General features: G+C 41.7%; 1 protein-coding gene across 1 annotated transcript in view; it reads right to left on the bottom strand.

Annotated features, from left to right (window-relative positions):
* Positions 1-10609: 10609 nt before the first annotated feature.
* LOC122808368 (zinc finger protein 253-like) overlaps positions 10610-25797 on the bottom strand; it is a 395026-nt gene continuing 379838 nt past the window's right edge. Inside the window, exon 4 of the mRNA XM_044079338.1 lies at positions 10610-12414. Within this exon, the coding sequence (XP_043935273.1) occupies positions 10736-12414 (1679 nt within the window). The 3' untranslated portion in view covers positions 10610-10735. The remainder of the gene's footprint in view (positions 12415-25797) is intronic.

The raw sequence follows: 25797 nt of genomic DNA, 5'->3' as shown, positions 1-25797 counted from the left end.
TCTCTAGCTAGACAAATAAACACTGACAAATCCAACCTTCCAATCAACCTAGCACACCTCCCATAACTTTAAACTACAACCCATCTCTACCTCTCTTATCTACAGACTTATTCATAAACTTAAGCCTTGTACCCCATCTGCTGACAAGCTTCCTTCTCTTTATCTCCAAAAAGCAGCCAAAGTAATCTCATAACCTATATCTATACTTATAAATAGGACAATCCAAGAAGGAACCATCCCAGTCATCTGGAAGGTCTCCCACATTATCCCTTTACATAAAGGTGGGAACTCTATCGATTACTCTAACTATAGACCAATTGCTCTCCTATCACCCTTAGCAAAAATTATGGAGAAATGCATTCACCAACAACTTTTACAGTATCTCTCTCTCCACAACATAATAGCAAACTGTCAGCATGGCTTTAGGCCTTATCATAGTACTACCTCCGCCCTCCTATCCTTTACAGACACTATCAATAGAAACCGTAACAACAACCTTCTCTCTTCTGCTCTCTTCATTGACCTCTCTAAAGTTTTCGACATGGTTAACCATTCCATCCTAATTAACATTCTTGAATCTCTCTCCTTTGATAACCTAGCCATGGATTGGTTCAGATCTTATCTCAGCAATAGGCAACAGGCAGTTCTCTGGGAGAATCAAATTTCATCCTTGTTACCTGTCACCATCGGTGTCCCTCAGGGCTCCATTCTTGGACCACTTCTTTTCTCTTTATTCATTAATTATCTCTATTTGGCAATTCCGCAAGCAACCTGCATTCAATATGCAGATGACTCTACCCTTATTTGCTCAGCTACCTCTCCTACTGAACTTTCTTCCCTTACTCAAAACATCTTCAACACAGTAGAAAAGTGGTTTACCAGACGTTACCTCTTACTTAATGCCAAAAAAACTAAACTCCTTCTCTTTACTCCCACTACTAGGTCCTCCCCCTTAGACTTCACAATCTCTTCAAATAATGCCACTGTCATCTCACCTGATTCTACTACCAAACTGTTAGGAATAACCATTGACAATAATCTCTCTTTTGATCAACATATTAACAACACCATTAAAATAGTCAATAGAAAAATAGGATCCTTATATAGAATCAAGCCTTTCTTAACTACATCAGCTGGAGCCAAGATCACTCATTCTCATCTAATCTCAACTCTTCTGTATGCCTCACCTGTTTTTACTAATCTTAAGAAAACTAACCTTAACAAACTTGCAATTTGCTACAATAATATTGCCCGATTTGCCACTGGAAATCCCTTTAGAACTCACCACTGTTCTAACCTAAAACAACTAGACTGGCTGGAATTTCAAAACTATCTGTTAATCCCCCAACTCACAATTGCCCACAAATTACTGTACCAACCCAATTGTACCCCTATACTCTCAAAACTTTTAATCCCATATAACAATCTCAACTCCCTTCGCTCTTCTAGTAAACTCATTGCCAGCTTAACAAAATCTAACACAGCTGGTGACTCTCTATTTACTAATACAGCAGGAAGGAGCTGGAATCTGCTACCTAGTGATATAACACTAACTGCATCATTGCCACTCTTCAAACAAAAACGCAAAAATTACCTCCAAAGTCACTGGCTATGTCCTTGTAGTAAACCTGACTAATCAATCACCTATACCCAGTTTTTCTCCTCTTGTACCTTCTTCCTCACTTTTAATAATTAGTCATGTAACTAAGACGATCTCTAAATCAAACTTTATTCAATGCATTGCTTAATTCCCTGTAGTCTGATGTAAATTATTGTACTTTCTCTTGTTAGAGTGCATCTAGTCACCTCTATAAGAAAGATTATGTTCTATGTTAATTTTCTGAAGTGTTACGCTGTATCATATGGTTTTTATTCCTTTTTTACCTTGCAACAATATTTTTCTATTTGTATACATTTTTGTTTTGGTTTTTGCTTTTGTTTTTGTTTGTTTGTATTTGTGTGGAGCTTTTCTCCCCGGGCCTCTACTGAAAATGGATATATATCCAGCTAGACTAGCCCGGTCAACAAATGTAAAATAAATAAATAAAAATAAATAAATAATTTTCTACGATTCTTTGTGGCTCATGTTTCCAGTGTTTTTCAGCCACTTTGAAACCATACTGCTTACACAATCTCCAGTGTAACAATCTCGCCACATTATTATGCCTTTCAGTATACAGTCCCCCTGCCATTAGTGCACTGCAACCAGCAACAAGGTGTGTAACTGTTTCCAATTCAGTTTTACAAAACCTGCATATGTCTGTTTCTCCCACATGTTCAATGGACTTTGTAAAGCAGCATGTACGCAGGCCACTATCCTAGGCTGCTGATATTAACTGCTCATTTCTTGTGAGTTCCCCTCTCCTTAACCATTCCTGCGTTCTTGATCAACATGAGGCCCTTCCAGAAGATTTCTATACTTGCAATTATATTCATGCTTTTTCCATATTTCTTGCCTTCTCACCTGGTCCTGCACCTTATATTCTTTCTTCTGTTTTTTTAGCACATTCAGTTTCTACTTGGTTTATCTACTTCTGGTTTGATTTCCATTCCTGCTTGATGCTGATAAGCTTCTGATAGATTAGGCACAGAAGTCATCTTAGGTTTATTCTCCTCATGTTTCAAAACTTTCACTACATTTGGATCTTGTGAGGTCAGTAGATATGTGTGGAGTCCTACGACTGTAGGTCTCTACATGTAATTAATTTCAAGGAGGCCCATCCCTCCTTTGGAAAGTACAGTTGTGTACACTTACCATAAATGTAGACGTTGGACTGTATTCACTGTTGCAGCCCTCAAATTTGGGTTATCCAGATCCCAGGTAGCCCTCAGTTGGCCAGAATACCAGAGTCATCTGTATAAGACGTCAGCTGCTGTCGGTTGTAAAAGTGATGCCAGGTCGTTAGTGTATAAAAGGAGGCAGCTGACGCCATTTCTTCAGTTTTTCTTGACTTAGCCCTCCTTTGGGGGGCTCCTGACTGTTAAGTCCAGGAGAAATACCCCTGGGTATATACCAATAAACAAATCAATCTGTTCCCTAGGAAAAGGGAAGCAGAGGAAACAGCAAAGTAGTAGAAACAAGGGGGACAGAGGGAGGGGAACCAGGACTGCAACAGTGAATACACTCGAACATCTATATTTGAACATCTATATTTATGGTAAGTGTACACAACTGTACTATGTTCATCGTATTTCACTGTTGCAGTCCTCACATTTGGGTTGATTCCCAAAGCCTAATAGCAAGGGTGGAGCAAACAACTGGCTAAGGGTTGGTGAGAATGCCCTGCAGAACTGTGGTGGCAAATCCTGCCCTGGATTTAGAAAACCAAGGCAAATTGTAATGCTTAGTGAAGGTGTGAACAGAAGTCCAAGTGGCTGCTTCCAGTATGTCCCTAGTAGGGACACCCCTTAAAAAAGCTGCTGAGGTGGAAGCTGCTCTCATGGAATGGGTCCTAATCCCCTGTGGGGGAACCTTGCCAAGATGCTTATAACAGAATTGGATACAATGTGTAATCCATTTGGAAATGGTCTGTTTAGAAATAGCGGTGCCCTGAGATCAAGAAGCAAAACTGACCAGTAACTGATCTGATTCACAGAAGGGTTTTGTTCTATCAAGTAGAATCTCACAGCAAGAGACTGCAAGATCCTTTCCCCTCTATTCTGAGGGTTAGGGAAAAAGGTAGGAAGGTGGATAGACTGGTTAAGAGTCAGACTAGAAACCACCTTAGGCATAAAAGAGGGATTCATTCTTAAAACTGACCCTATCTACATGGAAGATAATGAAGGGTTCCACCAGCACTAAAGCTTGTAGTTCAGATATTCTTCTTGCTGAGGTTATGGCCAAGAGAAAAGCAGCTTTCCAGGAAAGAAATTTTAAATCTGCTGTGGCAGCTGGCTCAAAGGGAGGCTAGGTGAGTTTCTCTAACACAAACTTAAGGTCCCAAGCAGGGCTATGTGCCCTCCTGGGAGGTTTTAAGTTGCATCCCCCTCTGAGAAACTGTTTCATCACAGGATGAGAGAAAATAGGTTGTTCAAAAGGACAATGCGCAGAAATAGCTGAAGCATGGATCTTGATAGAGGAAAAAGAAAGGCCACCATTAAGCAAGCCTGCTAGGTAGTCGAGGAGAAGTGGAAGAGCAGGCTGGGAAGATATTGCCCCTCTAGCCTGCATCCAAATACACAATCTTTTCCATTTATTAGCATAAGATTTCCTAGTGCTAGGCCTCCTGGCCTCACAGAGTACCTCAACCACCTGTTCGGTTAATGCAGTGTGTTGGTGGTGGTTCATGCTATGAGCCAGGCTGCCAAATGTAGAGCCTGAAGCTGAGGATGTAGAATTTTTCCCTCTTTCTGAACCAAAAGATCTGGTATTAGGGGAAGATTTCAAGGAAGAAGGTGGGAGAGGCTGTGAAGTTAAGGATACCAGTGCTGTCTGGGCCAGTCTGGGGCAATGACAATGGTCTTTGGTCTTTCTTCCCTTATTTTTAGCAGATCCTTGGGTAGGGGAGGTAGATGAGGGAAAGCATACACTGAGAGCAGTGTCCAAGTGAAGGACAGAGCATCTACTCTCCAAGTCTTGCAGTGATGCTCCCTGGTACAAAAGGTTGGTAAGAGATTGTTGGTTGGTGAGGAGAAGAGGTCCAGCCCAACACTGAATGATCTTGCAGAAAATTGCCTTGTTTAGTTGCCACTTGTGAAAATCCAGGACTTGTCTGCTCAACTGATCCGCTAAGGAGTTCAGTTTGCCTGGAAGAAACTGAGCTATCAGATGTAGGCCCATGGCCACTGCAGTGGACCATAGAATCATGGTTTGCCTGCACAGAGGGTAGGAGTGAGTCCCTCCCTGCTTGTTGATGTACCACATGACCATGGTATCGTCTGTCCTGACAAGGAGAGTTCCCCGGGAGAGCAAGTGTTTGAAGGCCAGCAAGGCCTTCTGGACTGCCAGCAATTCCTTTAGGTTTATGTGCAGGTGAATTTGCTGGTTGTTCCATTTCCCTTGAATGCACCTGCCATCCATATGAGCCCCCCAAGTGTAATCTGAAGCATCTGTGGTGAGGGTGGCAGAAAGGGGTTGAAAGAGCAGGCCCTTGTTCTGTGAACAGGCATTTTGCCCACCAAAGGAACTCTGTCAAACATCGAATCAGAGGAATAATAGTCTCCAGGTCGTAGGTGTGTGACACTAAAGATTCTTTAAGTCCTCATATGCAGTCTGGCATATGGAATCATTAGGATGCATGAGGCCATGAATCCCAAGGCTTGCAGGAATTTCCTTGCAGAAAGCTGGGTCATGGTGGTTAGCTGTTTGAAATAGGCTGAAAAAGTCATTTGTCTTCCCTGAGTTAGAAATGTCATCTGGGAGGCTGTGTTCAGGTTCGCTGCCAGGAAAGTGATCTCCCTTGAGGGCACCAACTTTGACTTCTTTTTGTTGAGAGTGTATCCCAAGGAAGTAAGTTGTTTACAAAGTCTAAGTCCTTTAGAAGCTGCTCTGGAGTGTCTGCCTGAATGAGGCAGTTGTCTAGGTATGAGTAAATCCAAATATTGTTCTGCCTGCAAAAAGCAATGGCTGGAGCCAGACATTATGTAAAGACTATGTGAGCAGTAGATAAGCCAATGGGCAGTGCAGAGAATTGGAAGCGTTGCTTGCCTACTCTGAAACTGAGGTATTTTCTGCAGCTTTCCCAGATAGGGATGTGCAGGTAAGCTTCTTTGAGATGCAGTTACCATCCAGGTGTCCTTGGCCAACACTGGCAGCAATTGTTGACAGGTGAGCATTTTGAACTTTGGTACCACCAGAAAGAAATTTAGACTGGACAAATCTAGAATGGGATGTCAGGCGCCCTCTTTTTTGGGTACGAGAAAGAGTCTTGAGTAGAAACCCCAGCCTACTTGCTGTGCAGGCAGACTCTATTGCTCCCAAGCTTAGCAGGGAATAAATTTGTTTTGTGCTTCTGCCCACTGGTTTTGGGGAACATCTCAGTATCCTTTGCGAGCAGGCAAGGTGTGGAAGGAGAATTTGTCTCCCTGGGATACTGTTCTGAGAATCCATTTATATCTAAATAGTAACCTAAAGTGCAACCTCAAAGGACCTAATTGTACCACTGTCTCTCTTATAATGTCTTACTTAGTAATTAAACTCATTACTGTATTTTAATTTATATATCTATTTTTGATATCTAAGCATTTGCTCAAAAAATGTAATAAATAATGATTTGTAAAATTAATTAATTATTAACCTTGTTTCTTGTATTTTATTTTCTTATTTTCTCCCCGGGCCTCCACTGAAAATGGAAATTATCCAGTTGGACTAGCCCGGTCAACAAATGTAAAATAAAATAAAAAAAAAATAAAATAAAACATTTGTCGTTTGTGATGGTGGTCCAAATGTTTGCAAAAAGGGTTAACCTGCCCCCTAGGGAGAAAACTGGGCGGGCAGAGGCAGGCAGGGCTTGGGCAGAGTCAGTGAGAATTTTTGTTTTGGGAGGTTGGCTTAGAACTCTCTGCTTTAGAGGTAGAAGCATGCCATCGCTTAGCCCTTTGAGAGGACTGAGCCTGCCCTCTAGCAGACCTGTAGGTTCGATTTCTTGAATGGCTCTGTCTACTGGGGTCTGGAAAGGTCCAATTTTTAGAAGGGTAATGCCTGCTGAATCTAGAAGGCTGAACTTGCATGAAATCTTTAACAGTCTGCATAGATGTGGCCTTTTCTTACATCTTTTTCAGCACCTCCTCTGCTTTAGTACCAAAAGGCTGTCTCTGTGTAAAGGTACATCCAGCAGTTTTGATTTGACAGGATCAGGTAGGGGCTGTTCCTGGAGCCAAGCATGCCTCCTAATAACAAACCCTGTGGCTGCTGCCCTGCAAGAGGCCTCCAAATTGTCAAACTCAGTGTAGGGAATGTTTGTTGACAAGGCAGGCAGACTGTAATAAATCCTGTAAGTCCTTACATTCTGCCATAGAAGGAAGGTTTGCCATCTTGTTTTTGATAGCTTCCAGGGTATGTTGCTGGTATAGCCAGTGTGGTGAAGGTATAAACCTTTTTTCCCCACCTGTCTAATGCTCTGGATTTCCTGTCCTAGGGAATAGGATTTTTAGCCACAGTGGCCTTAACCCCTGTTGGGCCTTGAGAGATAACCTCTGGATCAGCAGCGGGGTTCCTAAAAAGGAATTTATGGGAGTCAGGAACTCTGTAATATCTGTCAGGCTTCCTAGGAGCAGGAGGGACAGTATTAGGGCTTAAGCTGTTTTCCATGAAAACATCATCCACTACTTCCAACACTGGAGGGATAGCCAGAGGTTTGTGCTGGGATAAGTCTAAGAAATCCCTAATCTGTTTCTTAGACTGTGGGTAATCCTGACTTTCCCACTTAAAATGCTCTCTAAGAGTATGCAGTGCATCCCCAAAAGAGAAGTTTTCTGGAGGGGAGGCAGAAGGGATAGACTTCTCTGCATCTGAATCTTCAAAAGCAGAGAAAACCTGAGAATCCTCATATGCATCAACAGAAATTCTGGAATATCAAAGTCTGAATCAGACAAAACGTCTGGAGATAAATCTATACTCCTTTTGGAAGGAGGAGGTTGGGATCCTCTAATGAGAGTCAAAAGATCACTAGCCATTTTGATCATTTGATACTGAGGAAGTTGAGTGGGAGCTGGTGCCTGTTTGTGTGAAAGTTTGTGGCAGGAGGATCTACTCGCAAGTCAAAGGGACTCGGGCGGCCTAGCTACAGTGGATGTCGTCGGTTTGGGCCTAGTCTCAGAATGAATAATGAAAGCCTCGGAAGCCGGTGCCTGCATAGCAGCTTCGGATCCATCTAAGGTGGAGACAGGCAGAGGGTCTGTGGACGAAGAAGAGGCCTGTGAAGTGCAGGACTCCATATGGGTCTCAGCAGAGGCCTGCAGCAGCAGGGGCTGCAAAAGCACCTCACTCAACCACGTGGCTGATTACCTGTTTAGCAGTAGTGTCGTCAGTCAATTTCACCCTGTGTGGCCTGTCCTCGTCTTTATCCATATGCTTCTTAGGAAGATCAGCAGCCGGGAGACCAGTGGATGCCATACCGATGAACTTTGGAAGAACTCCGAAATGCTTAGTTAATATTTTGGCCCAATGACGAACAGTACGGGGGTTGAACAAGGCACAGAAATCACAGTTAGGAACATCGTGCTCAAGGCCTAAACAGGTGACACAGTGGGAATGAAAATCTTGGTGTAGTATCTGCTTTCCACAGGAAAGACAATTATTAATTTTCTCTGACATTCGTTAATACAAGAAAAAAGTTCCCCCAATGGTGTACTTAGCTTTAGACGTGTTCAACTGAAACAAAAAGGAAGGTATTCGGCTAACTGGTACTCATGCAAATTGCTTCTGATTTGGGCTCCACGGCAAAAAAGACTGAAGAAATGGCGTTGACTGCCTCCTTTTATACACTGATGACCTGGCGTCAGTTTTACAACAGATGGCTGCTGACATCATATACAGATGAGTCTGGTATTCTGACCGATTGAGGGCTACCCGGGATCCGGATAACCGAAATATGAGGACTACAACAGTGAAACACGATGAACATCACGGAATATATAATCTTGACATACAATGATTTTTATAAATCATTTGGTAAGTATGAAGCATCCTTCTTGTTTTAATATCCAATCTATTGGATTCTGCCGTTTTCATTTCTCTGTGTCTTTTGGATTACTAATACCATGATGGGAATGGACCCCATTCCTAAGTCACAGTACAAAGTTCATGAAATTAGTATTGTTTCACTCTTTGACATTAGCCAAAAGTGCTCTTTGCAGCACTCGCAATGTGCCCAGTAATGACTCCTCCTGCAATTCATACGATGTTACATGAATCGGTAACATATCTAAATACGATTGTAAGTTCTTTTTTTATAAGACCAGTTGCTCCTACTACTATTGGAACTGTCTGGATATCTTTCTTCAACATGGGCCTTGTTTCTGCCTGCAGATCAAGGTATTTTATGACTTTGTGTCTCTCTGTAAGCAAGACGCTGTAGTCACTAGGTGTGGCTATTTTATTTATTTATTTATTTATTTATTTGCAGTTGGTTTACCAGGATAGTCCATTGGGCCAAAGAACCTGTTTTCAATGGAGTCCCGGGGAGAAAAGCTCCAGATACAAGAACATGATACACACTGGTTATACAAAATTATAAAAAGAATACAAATATATAATAATAATCAAAAAAATGATGCACAGTTCAGCTGATCAATGCAACTCTTGTCTTCTTTTCTTGGACCACTATATCTGGTTTTCTAGCATCTATGTTTTGAACTGTTAGTATTGGGTGATCCCATGTAATATAAACTTCATAATTTTCTATGATTCTTTGTGGCTCATTTTTACGGTGTTTTTCAGCCACTTAGAAACCATAATAATGCTTACACAATCTCCAGTGTAACAATCTCGCCATTATTATGCCTTTCAGTATACAGTCCCTCTGCCATTAGTGCATCGCAACCAGGTGTGTGACTATTTCCAATTTAGCTCCACAAAACCTACATTTGTTTGTTTCTCCCACATGTTCAATGGACTTTGTAAACCAGTGTGTACGCAGGCCACTGTCTTAGGCTGCCAATATTAACCTTTCATTTCTTGATCTAAATTCACCTCTCCATAACCATTCCTGCTTTCATTCTTGATCAACATGAGGCTCTTCCAGAAGTTTTCTATACTTGCAACTATATTTATGTTTATTCCACATTTCTTGCCTTCTCATCTGATCCTTCACCTTATATTCTTTCTTTTGTTTTTTAGCACATTCAGTTGCTGCCTGTTTTTTATCCACTTCTGGTTTGATTTCCATTCCTGCTTGACGTCGATATGCCTCTGCTAAATTAAGCAGAGATGTCATCTTAGATTTAGTCTCCTCATGTTTCACAACGTTCACCACATTTGGATCTTGTGAGGTCAGTAGATATGTGTGGAGTCCCACGATTGCAGATCTATACATGTAATCAATTTCAAGGAGGTCCATCCCTCCTTCAGAATGGGGACTATATAATATTGGTATACATTGATATTTATAAATCATTTGGTGAGCATGAAGCATCCTTCTTGTTTTAATATCCAATCTATCCAGCACTTTTTGGGGCCAATCAATCACGCCATACCTATAGCTTAGGACAGGAAGAGCAAACTGATATATGGCTTGGATCTTGTTCCTAGGTGTCAATTCTGTTTTTAGGACTAATTTAAGTCTTCTAAAGTTCTCCTTACTAAGCTTTATTCACATTTGTTCACATTTTATTGCTGATCCTTCATCAATTCCCAAGCATTTATACACTCCCTCTTGCTCAAGTTCTTTTATATCACATTGTTGTCCCAAACTGATGTTTTCCTGGCGCTGCAATTTTCCTTTTTTAAAGGTTGCTTTTGCACATTTATCAAGACCAAATGACATTCCAATATCATCTGAAAAAGTTTTGACAACCTGCAGTTGTGCTTTCAGTTCCTCATCTGATGAGCTATACAATTTTAAATTATCGACAAAGAGAAGATGAGAAGTCATTAGACTTTGTTGTTTTCTAGAAGCCAAATTGTAGCCATGGCCTAAGTTGTTAAGTAAACAGGTTAATGGCAAGGCAGAATAGCAAGGGTGACAGAGAGTTATCTCCAATAGTGCATACTTGATCCTGGTCTGTTCTAATACTGCGCACTGGATTCCAGTGTAGCTCTTCTCATGGCCTTTCAGGCAGACCTTCTGTATAAAAGTCATTCCACATGTGGTACAGTTATAGGATTTATTTCACTTTGGACTTTCTTGTGGGTTAGGAGGTTGTCCTTCTGTGTAAAATCCTTGCTACAAATTGAACATTTATATGCTTTTTGTAATGTGTCTTCTCTTATGGAGAACAAGTCTGTCCTTTCGTGCATAACGTTTGCCACAAGATGTACATTCATATGACTTCTCTCCTCTGTGACTTTTCTCATGGATTGTGAGGCGGTCCTTCCGTGTAAACTCTTGCTACACATGGTACAGAAATATGATTTAATGTGTACGTTTTCATGGGCTTTGAGGTTGCATCTGTGAGTAAAACTCTTGCCACATGTATCACATTTGTATGGTTTATCTGCAGTGTGAGTTTTTTTGTGGATTGTAATACAGTGCTTCCAAGTAAAGCTCTTGCCACATGTATTACACTTATATGGCTTATCCAGAGTATGAGTTTTCATATGAAGTGCAATGTAATGTTTCCTTGCAAAACTTTTACCGCATGTGGTACATTTGTATGGCTTCTCCCCACTGTGAATTTGTGCATGTTGTTTGAGAGTGTTACTCCATGCAAAACCCTTACCACATATGGTGCATTTATAAGGTTTGACCTCTCTATGGATTTTTTCATGTTGTGTAAGACTGCTTCTACTGGCAAAACTCTTGCCACAATGGATACAGTTACAGGACTTGTTCCCACCATGGATTTTCTTGTGAATTATAAGGTCACTCATCCCTGTAAAGCTCTTGTCACATGTATCATATTTGTGTAGTTTATCCCCAGTGTGAAGCTGCTTGTGGAATGCAGTACAGTGTTCCCGATGAAAGCTCTTGCCGCTTATGCTACACTTGCATGGGTTATCCACAACATGTGTTTTCATGTGGACTGCAATGTTCTGTTTCCATGCAAAACTTTTACCACATGTGGTACATTTATATAGCTTCCCTCCACTGTGAATTCCCTCATGTTTTCTGAGATTGCACTTCCATGCATAACTCTTATCACATGTGGTGCATTTATAAGGTTTGTCTCCTCTATGCATTCGTTCATGATTTGTAAGGCTGCTTTTCCTGGCAAAACTCTTGCCACATGGGATACATTTAAACAGCTTTCCTGTTTTGTGGATATTCTCATGCAATGTAAAGTTAATCTTCTGTGTAAAATTCTTATCACATACAGCACGCTTATATGGCTTCTCACCAGTTTGAATAATTATAGATTTATCCTTTTTTATGAAGCTTTTGGCACGTGAACCATATTCATAAGGTTTCCCTCCTGTGAATAACTGTTGGTGTGTTACTTGTATATTTTTATAGTTATCACTTTTACTGACTCTACATTTCTTGAAAATATTCAAACAGTGAGAGGAGTTAAACCCATTATTTCTCTGAGTGGTTTTAACACGTGTTCTACAAGTAAACGGAAATGTAGCCCTCTGTTTACAGTTACTGTATCTGCATAATTCCTTTACTTCATGCCTTTGTAGATGACCTTTTAGCTCATTATTCTGGCTTAAACTCAAGTCAGACTCCATGTACTTATTCTGTTGGTTTCGGTGGAGAACATCCTCATATCCTGCTACTGTCATGCTATCAGTGACCCTTTTAGTGCATTCAGAATTCATGTGATCCTCTGACAATGACCTCTGATGACCTTCACATTCTGCCCATCTGTGGACTTAAAGAGACACGTGATTAATTTTATTTTGCAAATCAATAATATAGTCAAAGTTCCACATTCTTCTGGCATAAAAGTTATTGTGTTAACTTGATAAAAACAAACAAAAAACAAAAAAAAAATATGTATACATGGGAAATCCATCTTCAGTACATCTTTACTGCAACCAAAAAGTGCATAGTCATCCCCTTTGGAATAAACAAAGTACCCACAAACTACCACATAGGTGATAGTCCCCTAAATATGGAAAACGTAATAAGGGATCTGGGGACCCAAGTAGATAGTAATTTCTCCTTTGATAATCACATTGCCAAGGTGGTTAGAAAATCCTTCTATGTTGTCTCCAGATCAAAAGAGGTCATTGTGCCCCTCTACTCATCAGACCCGACATAGAGTACAATGCCCCATTTGGGATGTACCTTACAAGACACCTGCAACAGCTGGAAAGACCACAGAAGTACTTTACCAAGAGGATCACTGGCCTCAAACAGATGCCCTATACAGCTCGACTGAAGAAACTCCAGCTGTACTCGGTTGCATACCACCTACTCAGAGGTGATCTCTGCCTGACATACAAGGCCATGTCCAACCCAGAATTGATGGACATGCTCCACCTAAAGAAAACCTTATCCCCTCGAACCACACGCTCTAGGGATCTAAACCTCACCACAACAATAAATAGGACATGCTGGAGGGACAGATTCCTGTCCCAGAGACTTCCCATGCTTTGGAACAAGACTCCAATCTGCATTAGGCAGAGCTCCTTGCTAACACTCTTCAAGAGAAACCTTGACGAGTGGATGGGAAACGGAAAGTTTACCCCGGGGATCACTTCAGTGGCGCTGCTGGGCAGAGGCACAGGGAACTAATCTAAGGGGGCGGCGAAAGCCAACACATTCTGGCTAGGCTTATAAATGCCTTTGGTAGATAGCCTAGTACATACCTATGAACCAATAATGTGTATTTGTATAAGATTTGCGTGCACGGCACTATTTATTGAATTGGTACATGCACACAGAATCACCAATGCACAAGTATTCAACTTTACAAGTACTGTAGTAACTACTTTTACAATTTTAAAAACACACTGCTTCCGCTCACATAAAACATCTGCTTGTTTTTCATATTCCTGGAATCGCATACAACATACGTTTATTTTTTTCCTACTTCTCAGCCTTTTCTGGTAGCTGCTAGTTTAACACTTCTGTGCTAATAGCACCATTCTCACCTCAGATTCATACCTACAGTACGAGTCTTCTGATCGCAAGTGCTCCTGCTATGCCTACAGCCTGTATGAGCTCTCCTACAAACGCACAACTCTCGCCTCAAGATCACTGCATGTTTAACTGCAGGACAAAAAATATATAGCTTCCATTTGACAAAATAACAAGTTCTGATTATGTTGTAAATAACTTCATCTGGTTGATCCTGCAAAGCCTCAAGTAAATCCCTCCTTACCTTCCTCCATGGCAGCCTTCACTTTATATCTTATTCCCCTAGTACCCCCTTTGTCTTTCCTCCCTCCAAACTTAATTGCACCTTTGTCTTTATTTATTAAATCCCTCATTCTCTCATTAGAAACTGTAATCCACTTCCGATCCCCCCTAAGCTGCTGCTTCCCGTTTTTCTTCCCCCTGCCAATGACCTCTCCTCCCCATCTACAGAATCCCAACATCTACGTCTCTCCTGTCCTGCTCTCCTTCAGTATGTACCCAATTCACTCATAGAAGAGACAAGCACCCCCATTTTAATTACTCTAATCATCTTCTTGTCTATGCCAGCATTGAAAATCCACACTGAAGACTCCACTTTTCACAAGATTTTAACTCTGAAGCCAAACCAGGAACAAAACCAATAAATCACACTTGAGCAAGGAAACACTCCGGTAGCAACCACTTCCACAAATTTATTGAGCACTTTCATCGGCAGTTCGCCTAACAACAATCAGAATAACTTTCTTCTCTTACTCGGTGCTGTTATCACTTTGACCTCAACTATATCATGCAAAACAAGGAAAAATTCTTTACTAGAGCCAGTTGGTCTTCATAATCAATTTGCAGCTGATTCTGAAGATCCACTGGTTCTAGTAATTCCCATTAGTTATTAACTTCCTTACCACTCGTACCAGTAGCTCCATGCTCATCTGTAAGTTAATAAATATGATATACATGACTATATTTTATATACATATGGTAAAGTCTTCACTTAATCTGTTAAGTAAGAAATTTTTTTAATGCCCTTATTGAAAAAAATGATTGTATGTAAACTGGCATGTGCTTAGGTAAAAATGCATAATTTCATGTCTTAAACTTCATAGGTAAGTACTAAGTTACTGCCCTTGTGGGGCCAGTTTGAAGAATGTTTTTTGTACCTGAAAGCTTTGTCTGATTAAACAAGCCTTTTTGTTGAAGCTGTGTTGCTGAGCTCATATTTTTGTTGCCAATTTAAGCCAAGCCAATTTTCCTCAAAGGTGAGACTCAAACCCTGAACTTTATTTCTGTGAGGTGAACACCTTAACCATTATGTCAACTCCTCCCGAAAATATCTGTAAACTGGATTTGAACTTTGCATTAGATGGTCTTTTTCCCTAAGCTCACTTCACTTAGACTTCATGCCACAGTGAGAGCAGATTTTCTCCCTGGCCCTCCTCTAAAAAGAGAACATTAGCCCAGTCAGATTTTCACATTAAAAACTAACTGCTGATCAATATTTAGAAAAAAATAAAAAAATACTTCTTTTTGTTTTCTTACACATTTGCCACCAACTCCCTTGTGCTGTTTAAACAGCATGCTATATCACATGTTTTTGGCAGATACACCTAGACATGCACAGACATCTGATATCACTGAGCAATAATGACATCTGTGCAGCTCCAGACAGAACTCATATGAGCTCCTACTTTGTATGAACAATGCTGTTTGCTAGTATATTATTGCTTTTTTACATTATTAATTATTACATTTTTTTTGCATTAATACTAAGTCGATATATCACATGACTTAAAGGGGAAAGAGGTAGGCCAGCCCATTACTATGTTCTGTCTTATCTGAAAGTAATTTCTTTTAATAATACTCTACATCATACAATCCACTGTAACAAGATCTCTGCACTAGGTATGAATCATTACATAACTTGCTGGACTGACAGCTGGTTAAAAGACAGGACCCAAAACTTCAGGATTGGTGAGACCACCTCACCAAAAGACCAGTCACCAGTGGCATACCCAAAGGTTCCGTGCTGGGCCCACTCCTGTTTAGCATCTATTTCTCATATGTCAAGGCTAACATTTGAAACCTCTAGCTCACCAAGTTCACAGATGATTGTAAATCAGGAGCTGTTAAGGATTCCCCAAGAGACCAACATCTTGCAAGTGGGTTCCATAGGGTCATAAGAAGTTACTAGGAAAATGGCCCTAGGGCACTTACAAGCCTTACTTCCACGATCAGCACCTATTGCCCCTGTCCAAGAGGGACACGTGGAACCCCCGGGGTGAATTTATAATTACCCATCCAATCGTCCAAACTGCTTTTGAAGAGGGCCAATGAGGTGCTTTGTTAGACATAAATGTGCATCTGTTTCAAAGGTGCAGTAACCTCTGGGAGACAAATCTGTCCCCATATGAATGATGGCAAATCAAAGGCCTAAAACTCAATGCCAAAAAAATGCATTATAATGCCCTTTGAGAAACTGTCACCCCAAATTAATTACATCGATAAAATGCCCCTAGGACTCAACCTATTAGTAAGAGATCTAGGAATATGCATAGACACCAAGCTGGCCTTTAACCAACATGTAGCCAAGATAGTAATAAAATCAATCAATGTTACTGAACTTCAAGGTAAGAGTATGGCATCCAGGTCCCAGAAACTTATAGTACCACTGTACTCAGCCTGTATCAGATCCATCATTGAATACAAAGCCCTTATAGCACCACTGCAACTGCTACCTCAAGACACCCCACAAGCAACACATAAACCACAAAAGCAGTGTGCAAAGCAGTCACAGCCCTTAAGGCCAAATACAACACCAAACATACTTGTCATAGGTGACTCCATAGTCAGACACTCTGATGTCCCACTCACCAGGCTGAACAAGGACAGGGTCACAGTAAGCTGCCTATCGGGTGCTAGAATCCGCCACATAACACAAGCACTCTGGTCACTCCACGGCAAGTACAAATATGACACAGTCATTGTCCATGCTGGTGTGAACGACCTGAGACGTACCTCCCTGGACTACATGAAAAGAGACATAGAGGAGCTCTCTGATTATGTAGCCCAGGCAGGTATGACCCTGACCCTGAGCAGTATCCTTCCTTCACCAAGAATGATGCCACAATATAGAGACAAGATGATCAGCTTTAACAATTGGCTTAATGTCTGGTGTCATTCAAAGGGGATCCAGTGTCTGTCTGCCTGGGATGACATGCTTGACAAGCCACGCTGCTTCATGAGGACGGCTTGCACCTGTCACCCTGGGATTCGGATATTGGCTAAGGCTCTTGCCACCCCATAGTGCCTTTTTAGGCAAGGCTCAAATTCTAAACCTACCACCCTAGAAAACAAAATGGGAAGAAACTGAGGGTAATGCTGCTCAATGCCAGAAGTCTAAATCTCAAAATGCACGCACTCGAGGCGAGGCCCTTCTCAGTATGGAGAACATCGATGTCTGTGCTGTAATTGAAACCTGGTTCAAGGCTCCTGAGAGCACCCTGGCACTATTAGGTTTTACCTCATATCATGCGTTCCGGCCCCAAAACCCGGACCACGGCACAAAAGGAGGGGGTGTATCCATATTCATAAAGGATACCCACACCTCCAGGTTGGTGGCAATGCACAAAGCTTCAGAAACCATCCAGGTGCAACTAACCATAGGCAAAACTGCTCTACAATTTGTAGCATGCTACAGGCCACCCTCTCAAACTCAGGAACCCCACACAGCCTTCCTGAAGACACTGGAGGGTATAAATGTATCTCCAAACACCATCATATTGGCTGACTTCAACTACCCGAATATAGACTGGGAACATTACTCAAGCCCTAACTTTCTAGCCCAACGGTTCCTGGAGTTCATAAATTCAAATGCCATGGAACAGCTAGTCACTGTTCCCACGAGAGGAAAAAATATACTAGATCTCATTATCACAAACATGGGGACAAAATGCTCCACACCGGAAGTATATCCCTCATTGGTGAGATCTGATCATAAACTAATCTCACTGGAAATCCACATCCCGCCCCACCCCAAACAAAAAGCCCACAGTGAAGAACTTCTCTAAAGCAAACTTCACACTACTCAAGACTGGTGTGGTATCCTTCAAGGTCCCTGAGCCAGTGGAAACCACAACCAAAGCTGCGGAAGCCCTTACAAATGCCTTCTATGAACACCTCCAGGACTGCATGGATCAGGCAATCCCAAATAAAACCAAGACTCTTTCCACAGAGGGCAAGCGTCCAGTCTGGTGGACCCCAGCCATTAACAAACTTTACAATAAGAGGAGAAAGCTATTACATGATAGAACAAAATCCATAAAAGGGAAGTCACCCCTGATCATTATTAGTAAAAAATACGAGCACTCATAAAATCAACTAAGGCCAATTTTGAGAGAAAAATTGCCATGGATTCAAAGGACAATCATAAGGCCTTTTTCAGCTATGTTAGGAACCTGGGTGGAAACTCCCAGATATGCTCAGAATTAGTCCAAAATGATAAAAAATCACTGAACCCACAGACATTGCCAACATACTGGCAGACAGGTTCAGTGCAAACTACACCCCCCTCCCCTAAAGGAGAGATAACTATCCCAGCAGAGTGTAGCCTCCCAGACATCTCAAATGCCCAGGTGAAAGCTGCTCTCTCTAAAGCTAAAAACACAGCATCAATGGGACCGGATGGTGTCCCCGGCTGTGTGCTACACGAGCTAAATGAGGAATTAAACCCGCACATAAAGCAGCTGTTTAATCTCAGCCTTACCACAGGATACATGCCCAAGGAGTGGCGTATGGCAACTGTGGTCCCACTCCACAAAGGCGGTGCCTCTACGAACCCTGGTAATTACCGCCCCATAAGCTTAACAAGTCTAGTCTGCAAAGCTATGGAGAGGATCATAATGGAGCTCATAAACAAAGATATAGGGGACTTGCAGACATTGGACCTGACCCAGTTTGGCTTCGTCAAGGGCAGATCATGCCTTTTGAACTTGGTCGACTTCTTCGAAACAGTCACCAAGGACATTGATGAGGGAAAGGCAGTCCATACAGCCTACCTTGACCTTGCAAAGGCCTTCGACACAATACCCCACTCGGGTATTGTAGAAAAACTTACCAGCTTAAATGTAAACCCATATGTCACAAGATGGGTTGCAAACTGGCTTAAGGACAGAACCCACAGGGTTAGAGTTGCTGGCGCTATGTCAGACTCCAAGCGGTCACAAGTGGTGTCCCACAGGGCTCGGTCCTTGGCCCCTATTGTTCGGCATCTACTTCTCAGAAGTACAGGCCAACATGGAAGGACTTTGGCTGACAAAGTTTGCAGGCGACTGCAAACTGGGCCATAGTGGAAAGTGCATCGGACACGGATATCCTTCAGAAGGGACTCACGGAAACAGATAGCTGGTGCCAGAGCCATGGCCTGAAGTTAAACGCCAAAAATGTATAGTCATACCCTTCGGGAAAAACAAGGTAACCCCAAGCTACCATATAGGTGGCAATCCACTAAGCACAGAAGAGGTTATCAGGGACCTGGGGACCCAGGTTGACAGTGGCCTTTCTTTTGACACTCACATTGCTAAAGTGGTTAGAAAGACCTTCTACATTGCCCACCTGATCATGAAGGATTCACATCCAGATCTAGTGAGGTCATTGTTCCCTGTACTCTTCACTTATCAGACCAATGATCGAGTACAATGCCCCATTCAGGATGTATCTCACCCGACATCTGCAGCAATTGGAGAGACCCCAAAAGTTCCTCACCAAAAGGATAAAGGGACTCCAAAATCTGTCATATGCTGCCAGATTGAAGAAACTCCAGCTCTATTCAGTTGCATACCGTCTGCTCAGAGGTGACATGTGCCTGACATACAAGGCCATGTCCAACCCGGAATTAATGGACATGCTCCACCTCAAAAAATCCAAATCCACCAAAACCACTAGAGCAAGTGACTTAAACCTTAGCACGGATATAAATAGGACATGCTGGAGGGATAGATTTATCACTCAGAGACTCCCTATGCTGTGGAATAAAATCCCGATCCATGTGAGGCAGAGCACCTCGCTGGCTCTGTTCAAGAGAAATCTTGACCTGTGGATGGGAGATCGTAGGTTTATCCCGGGAATCATCTCTGTGTCACTGCTGGACAGAGGCACAACAAACTAATGGGCACAGTATTTTTTCATATAAGGGGTGGCGTAAGCCACAAAAATTTGGGCTAGGCTTATAAATGCCTTAGGGCAGATAGCCTAGTATAAACCTATGAACCTATGAACCACTGCACTCAGCCTGTATCAGACCCATCACTGAATACAATGCCCTTATAGTACCACTGTACTCAGCCTGTATCAGACCTGTCATTGAATACAATGCCCTTATAGTACCACTGTACTCAGCCTGTATCAGACCTATCATTGAATACAATGCCCTTATAGTACCACTGTACTCAGCCTGTATCAGACTGGTCATTGAATACACTGCCCTCCTAGTACCACTCTACTCAGCCTGTATCAGACCCATCATTGAATACAACCCCCCCCCCCCCTTTGGCATGTATCTAACTAAACACTTGCAACGTTTGGAATGCCCACAAAGGTTTCTCACCTGCAGAATTCAGGGCACAAGTACCCTGTCTTACAGTGATCACCTATTGGCTCTGTCTTTGTATTTAGTCTTATAGAGACTATGGAGAGGGGATCTTTGCCTGACTTAGAGGGCTTCCTCAAGCCCAGCCCTGAAGGAAGTGTTGCACATGTTTAAAACAAGCACCAAAAACACTAGATCCAGGGATATGAACTTCACTTGTGACAAACAGAAACTGCTGGATAGACACATATATGTCCCAAAGGATGCCCACACTATGGAATATACTTCACATCCATGTAAAATACAGTTCATCCCTGATCATATTCAAACGAAACCTTGACAATCAGATGGGAAATCATAAATTTACCCCCCAGTCTGGCCCCCATGCCCCTTATGGACAGAGGCCCTCAATAAGTAAGTTATTATCCTAACACCCCACCGACAAATCCTTAGTTACCCCATGTCGACATGCCCTCTGCGTATAGACAGCCATGATACTCAGGGAACCAAATGGTTTAGGGTATGTGACTAAGCCTGTAAGGGTCCTAGTAGTTGTTAGGCTTGTAACAACCTAAAAATACTACTTCAACATTGGCTGAAAACCTTGAAAATTCAAAACAGGCTGTGATAATGTCTTCTAAAACACAAAGATATGTATTAATCTGCTAAATAGCCCCTAATTGTGTTTTATAAGTAAAGTAATTTTACTCTGACTAATAAATGCATTATAAAAATCATCCTGTTGTAAAACTGAAATTCCACTGGGAAACTAAAAAAAACCTTAATCCTGTCAGAACTTTCTTGCCTTTATCACATTGTGGAAAATATAAATTATTATAAACAAAGGATTGATATCCTTTAAGTTTTCTTTCAAAATGATTGAGACTTATTTTAATAAAGTATTCATAGTATTATTAAATGACACGGTTCTACGATCGAGTGTGATATTTAAATATCTGTTCAAAAATGGTTCTATAAAAGGCCCATCGTGAAACCATTACCAGCCATAGAAACATGGATGACAGGAGCAAACTCAGTCACTACTAATCTAGATGTATTACCGAACTTGCCTGGGTCTGTGAGATGCACTACTATTTCAGTCACTACTAATCTAGATGTATTACCAAACTTGTCTGGGTCAGTGAGACGCACTACTATTTCAGTCACTACTAATCTAGATGTATTACCGAACTTGCCTGGGCCTGGGAGATGCACTACTATTTCAGTCACTACTAACCTAGATGTATTACCGAACTTGCCTGGGCCTGTGAGACACACTACTATTTCAGTCACTACTAATCTAGATGTATTACCCAACTTGTCTGGGTCTGTGAGACACACTACTATTTCAGTCACTACTAATCTAGATGTATTACCGAACTTGTCTGGGTCATTGAGACGCACTACTATTTCAGTCAATACTAATCTAGATGTATTACCGAACCTGCCTGGGTCTGTGAGACACACTACTATTTCAGTCACTACTAATCTAGATGTATTACCGAACTTGCCTGGGTCGGTGAGACACACTACTGTTTCAGTCACTACTAATCTAGATGTATTACCGAACTTGTCTGGGTCGGTGAGACACACTACTATTTCAGTCACTACTAATCTAGATGTATTACCGAACTTGTCTGGGTCTGTGAGACACACTACTGTTTCAGTCACTACTAATCTAGATGTATTACCGAACTTGTCTGGGTCGGTGAGACACACTACTATTTCAGTCACTACTAATCTAGATGTATTACCGAACTTGACTGGGTCTGTGAGACACACTACTATTTCAGTCCCTACTAATCTAGATGTATTACTGAACTTGTCTGGGTCGGTGAGACACACTACTATTTCAGTCACTACTAATCTAGATGTATTACCGAACCTGCCTGGGTCTGTGAGACACACTACTGTTTCAGTCACTACTAATCTAGATGTATTACCAAACCTGCCTGGGTCTGTGAGACACACTACTATTTCAGTCACTACTAATCTAGATGTATAACCGAACTTGCCTGGGGCTGTGAGACAAAGTACTATTTCAGTCACTACTAATTTAGATGTATTACCGAACCTGCCTGGGTCTGTGAGACACACTACTATTTCAGTCACTACTAATCTAGATGTATTACCGAACTTGTCTGGGTCAGTGAGACGCACTACTATTTCAGTCACTACTAATCTAGATGTATTACCGAACCTGCCTGGGTCTGTGAGACACACTACTATTTCAGTCACTACTAATCTAGATGTATTACCGAACCTGCCTGGGTCTGTGAGACACACTACTATTTCAGTCACTACTAATCTAGATGTATTACCGAACTTGTCTGGGTCAGTGAGACGCACTACTATTTCAGTCCCTACTAATCTAGATGTATTACCGAACCTGCCTGGGTCTGTGAGACACACTACTATTTCAGTCACTACTAATCTAGATGTATTACCGAACTTGCCTGGGTCTGTGAGAGACACTACTCTTACAGTCACTACTAATCTAGATGTATTACCGAACTTGTCTGGGTCAGTGAGACGCACTACTATTTCAGTCACTACTAATCTAGATGTATTACCGAACTTGCCTAGGCCTGTGAGACACACTACTGTTTCAGTCACTACTAATCTAGATGTATTACCGAACTTGCCTGGGTCTGTGAGACAAACTACTATTTCAGTCACTACTAATCTAGATGTATTACCCAACTTGCCTGGGTCTGTGAAATACACTACTATTTCAGTCACTACTAATCTAGATGTATTACCGAACTTGTCTGGGTCAGTGAGACGCACTACTATTTCAGTCACTACTAATCTAGATGTATTACCGAACTTGCCTAGGCCTGTGAGACACACTACTGTTTCAGTCACTACTAATCTAGATGTATTACCGAACTTGCCTGGGTCTGTGAGACAAACTACTATTTCAGTCACTACTAATCTAGATGTATTACCGAACTTGTCTGTGTCTGTGAGACGCACTACTATTTCAGTCACTACTAATCTAGATGTATTACCGAACTTGTCTGGGTCAGTGAGACGCACTACTATTTCAGTCACTACTAATCTAGATGTATTACCGAACTTGTCTGGGTCTGTGAGACGCACTACTGTTTCAGTCACTACTAATCTAGATGCATTACCAAACTTGTCTGGGTCTGTGAGATGCACTACTATTTCAGTCACTACTAATCTAGATGCATTACAGAACTTGTCTGGGTCTGTGAGATGCACTACTGTTTCAGTCACTACTAATCTAGATGTATTACCGAACTTGCCTGGGTCTGTGAGACACACTACTATTTCAGTCACTATTAATCAAGACGTATTACCGAACTTGTCTGGGTCAGTGAGATGCACTACTATTTCAGTCACTACTAATCTAGATGTATTACCGAACCTGCCTGGGTCTGTGAGATGCACTACTATTTCAGTCACTACTAATCTAGATGTATTACCCAACTTGTCTGGGACTGTGAGACACACTACTATTTCAGTCACTACTAATCTAGATGTATTACCGTACTTGTCTGTGTCTGTGAGACGCACTACTATTTCAGTCACTACTAATCTAGATGTATTACCGAACTTGTCTGTGTCTGTGAGACGCACTACTATTGCAGTCACTACTAATCTAGATGTATTACCGAACTTGTCTGTGTCTGTGAGATGCACTACTATTTCAGTCACTACTAATCTAGATGTATTACCGAACCTGCCTGGGTCTGTGAGACACACTACTGTTTCAGTCACTACTAATCTAGATGTATTACCGAACCTGCCTGGGTCTGTGAGACACAATACTGTTTCAGTCACTACTAATCTAGATGTATTACCGAACTTGCCTGGGTCTGTGAGACACACTACTATTTCAGTCACTACTAATCTAGATGTATTACCGAACTTGTCTGGGTGAAACACACTACTATTTCAGTCACTACTAATCTAGATGTATTACCGAACTTGTCTGGGTCAGTGAGACGCACTACTATTTCAGTCACTACTAATCTAGATGTATTACCGAACTTGCCTAGGCCTGTGAGACACACTACTGTTTCAGTCACTACTAATCTAGATGTATTACCGAACTTGCCTGGGTCTGTGAGACAAACTACTATTTCAGTCACTACTAATCTAGATGTATTACCCAACTTGCCTGGGTCTGTGAAACACACTACTATTTCAGTCACTACTAATCTAGATGTATTACCGAACTTGTCTGGGTCTGTGAGACACACTACTATTTCAGTCACTACTAATCTAGATGTATTACCGAACCTGCCTGGGTCTGTGAGACACACTACTATTTCAGTCACTACTAATCTAGATGTATTACCAAACCTGTCTGGGTCTGTGAGATGCACTACTATTTCAGTCACTACTAATCTAGATGTATTACCGAACTTGCCTGGGTCTGTGAGACACACTACTATTTCAGTCACTATTAATCAAGACGTATTACCGAACTTGCCTGGGTCTGTGAGATGCACTACTATTTCAGTCACTACTAATCTAGATGTATTACCGAACTTGTCTGGGTCAGTGAGACACACTACTATTTCAGTCACTACTAATCTAGATGTATAACCAAACTTATCTGGGTCTGTGAGACGCACTACTATTTCAGTCACTACTAATCTAGATGTATTACCGTACTTGTCTGTGTCTGTGAGACGCACAACTATTTCAGTCACTACTACTCTAGATGTATTACCGAACTTGCCTGGGCCTGTGAGATGCACTACTATTTCAGTCACTACTAATCTAGAAGTATTACCGAACTTGTGTGGGTCATTGAGACGCACTACTATTTCAGTCACTACTAATCTAGATGCATTACCGAACCTGCCTGGGTCTGTGAGACACACTACTGTTTCAGTCACTACTAATCTAGATGTATTACCGAACTTGCCTGGGTCTGTGAGACACACTACTATTTCAGTCACTACTACTCTAGATGTATTACCGAACTTGCCTGGGCCTGTGAGATGCACTACTATCTCAGTCACTACTAATCTAGATGTATTACCGAACTTGTGTGGGTCATTGAGACGCACTACTATTTCAGTCACTACTAATCTAGATGCATTACCGAACCTGCCTGGGTCTGTGAGACACACTACTGTTTCAGTCACTACTAATCTAGATGTATTACCGAACTTGCCTGGGTCTGTGAGACAAACTACTATTTCAGTCACTACTAATCTAGATGTATTACCCAACTTGCCTGGGTCTGTGAAACACACTACTATTTCAGTCACTATTAATCAAGACGACACCGAACTTGCCTGGGTCTGTGAGATGCACTACTATTTCAGTCACTACTAATCTAGATGTATTACCGAACTTGTCTGGGTCAGTGAGACACACTACTATTTCAGTCACTACTAATCTAGATGTATTACCAAACTTGTCTGGGTCAGTGAGACGCACTACTATTTCAGTCACTACTAATCTAGATGTATTACCGTACTTGTCTGTGTCTGTGAGACGCACTACTATTTCAGTCACTACTACTCTAGATGTATTACCGAACTTGCCTGGGCCTGTGAGATGCACTACTATTTCAGTCACTACTAATCTAGATGTATT

This window comes from Protopterus annectens, chromosome 1.part1 (genome assembly GCF_019279795.1).
Source record: "Protopterus annectens isolate FY-2018-M chromosome 1.part1, PAN1.0, whole genome shotgun sequence".
Classification (NCBI taxonomy): domain Eukaryota; kingdom Metazoa; phylum Chordata; order Ceratodontiformes; family Protopteridae; genus Protopterus; species Protopterus annectens.
The sequence above is the reverse complement of the archived record's forward strand: the minus strand, read 5'-3'. Positions and strand labels throughout refer to the sequence as shown.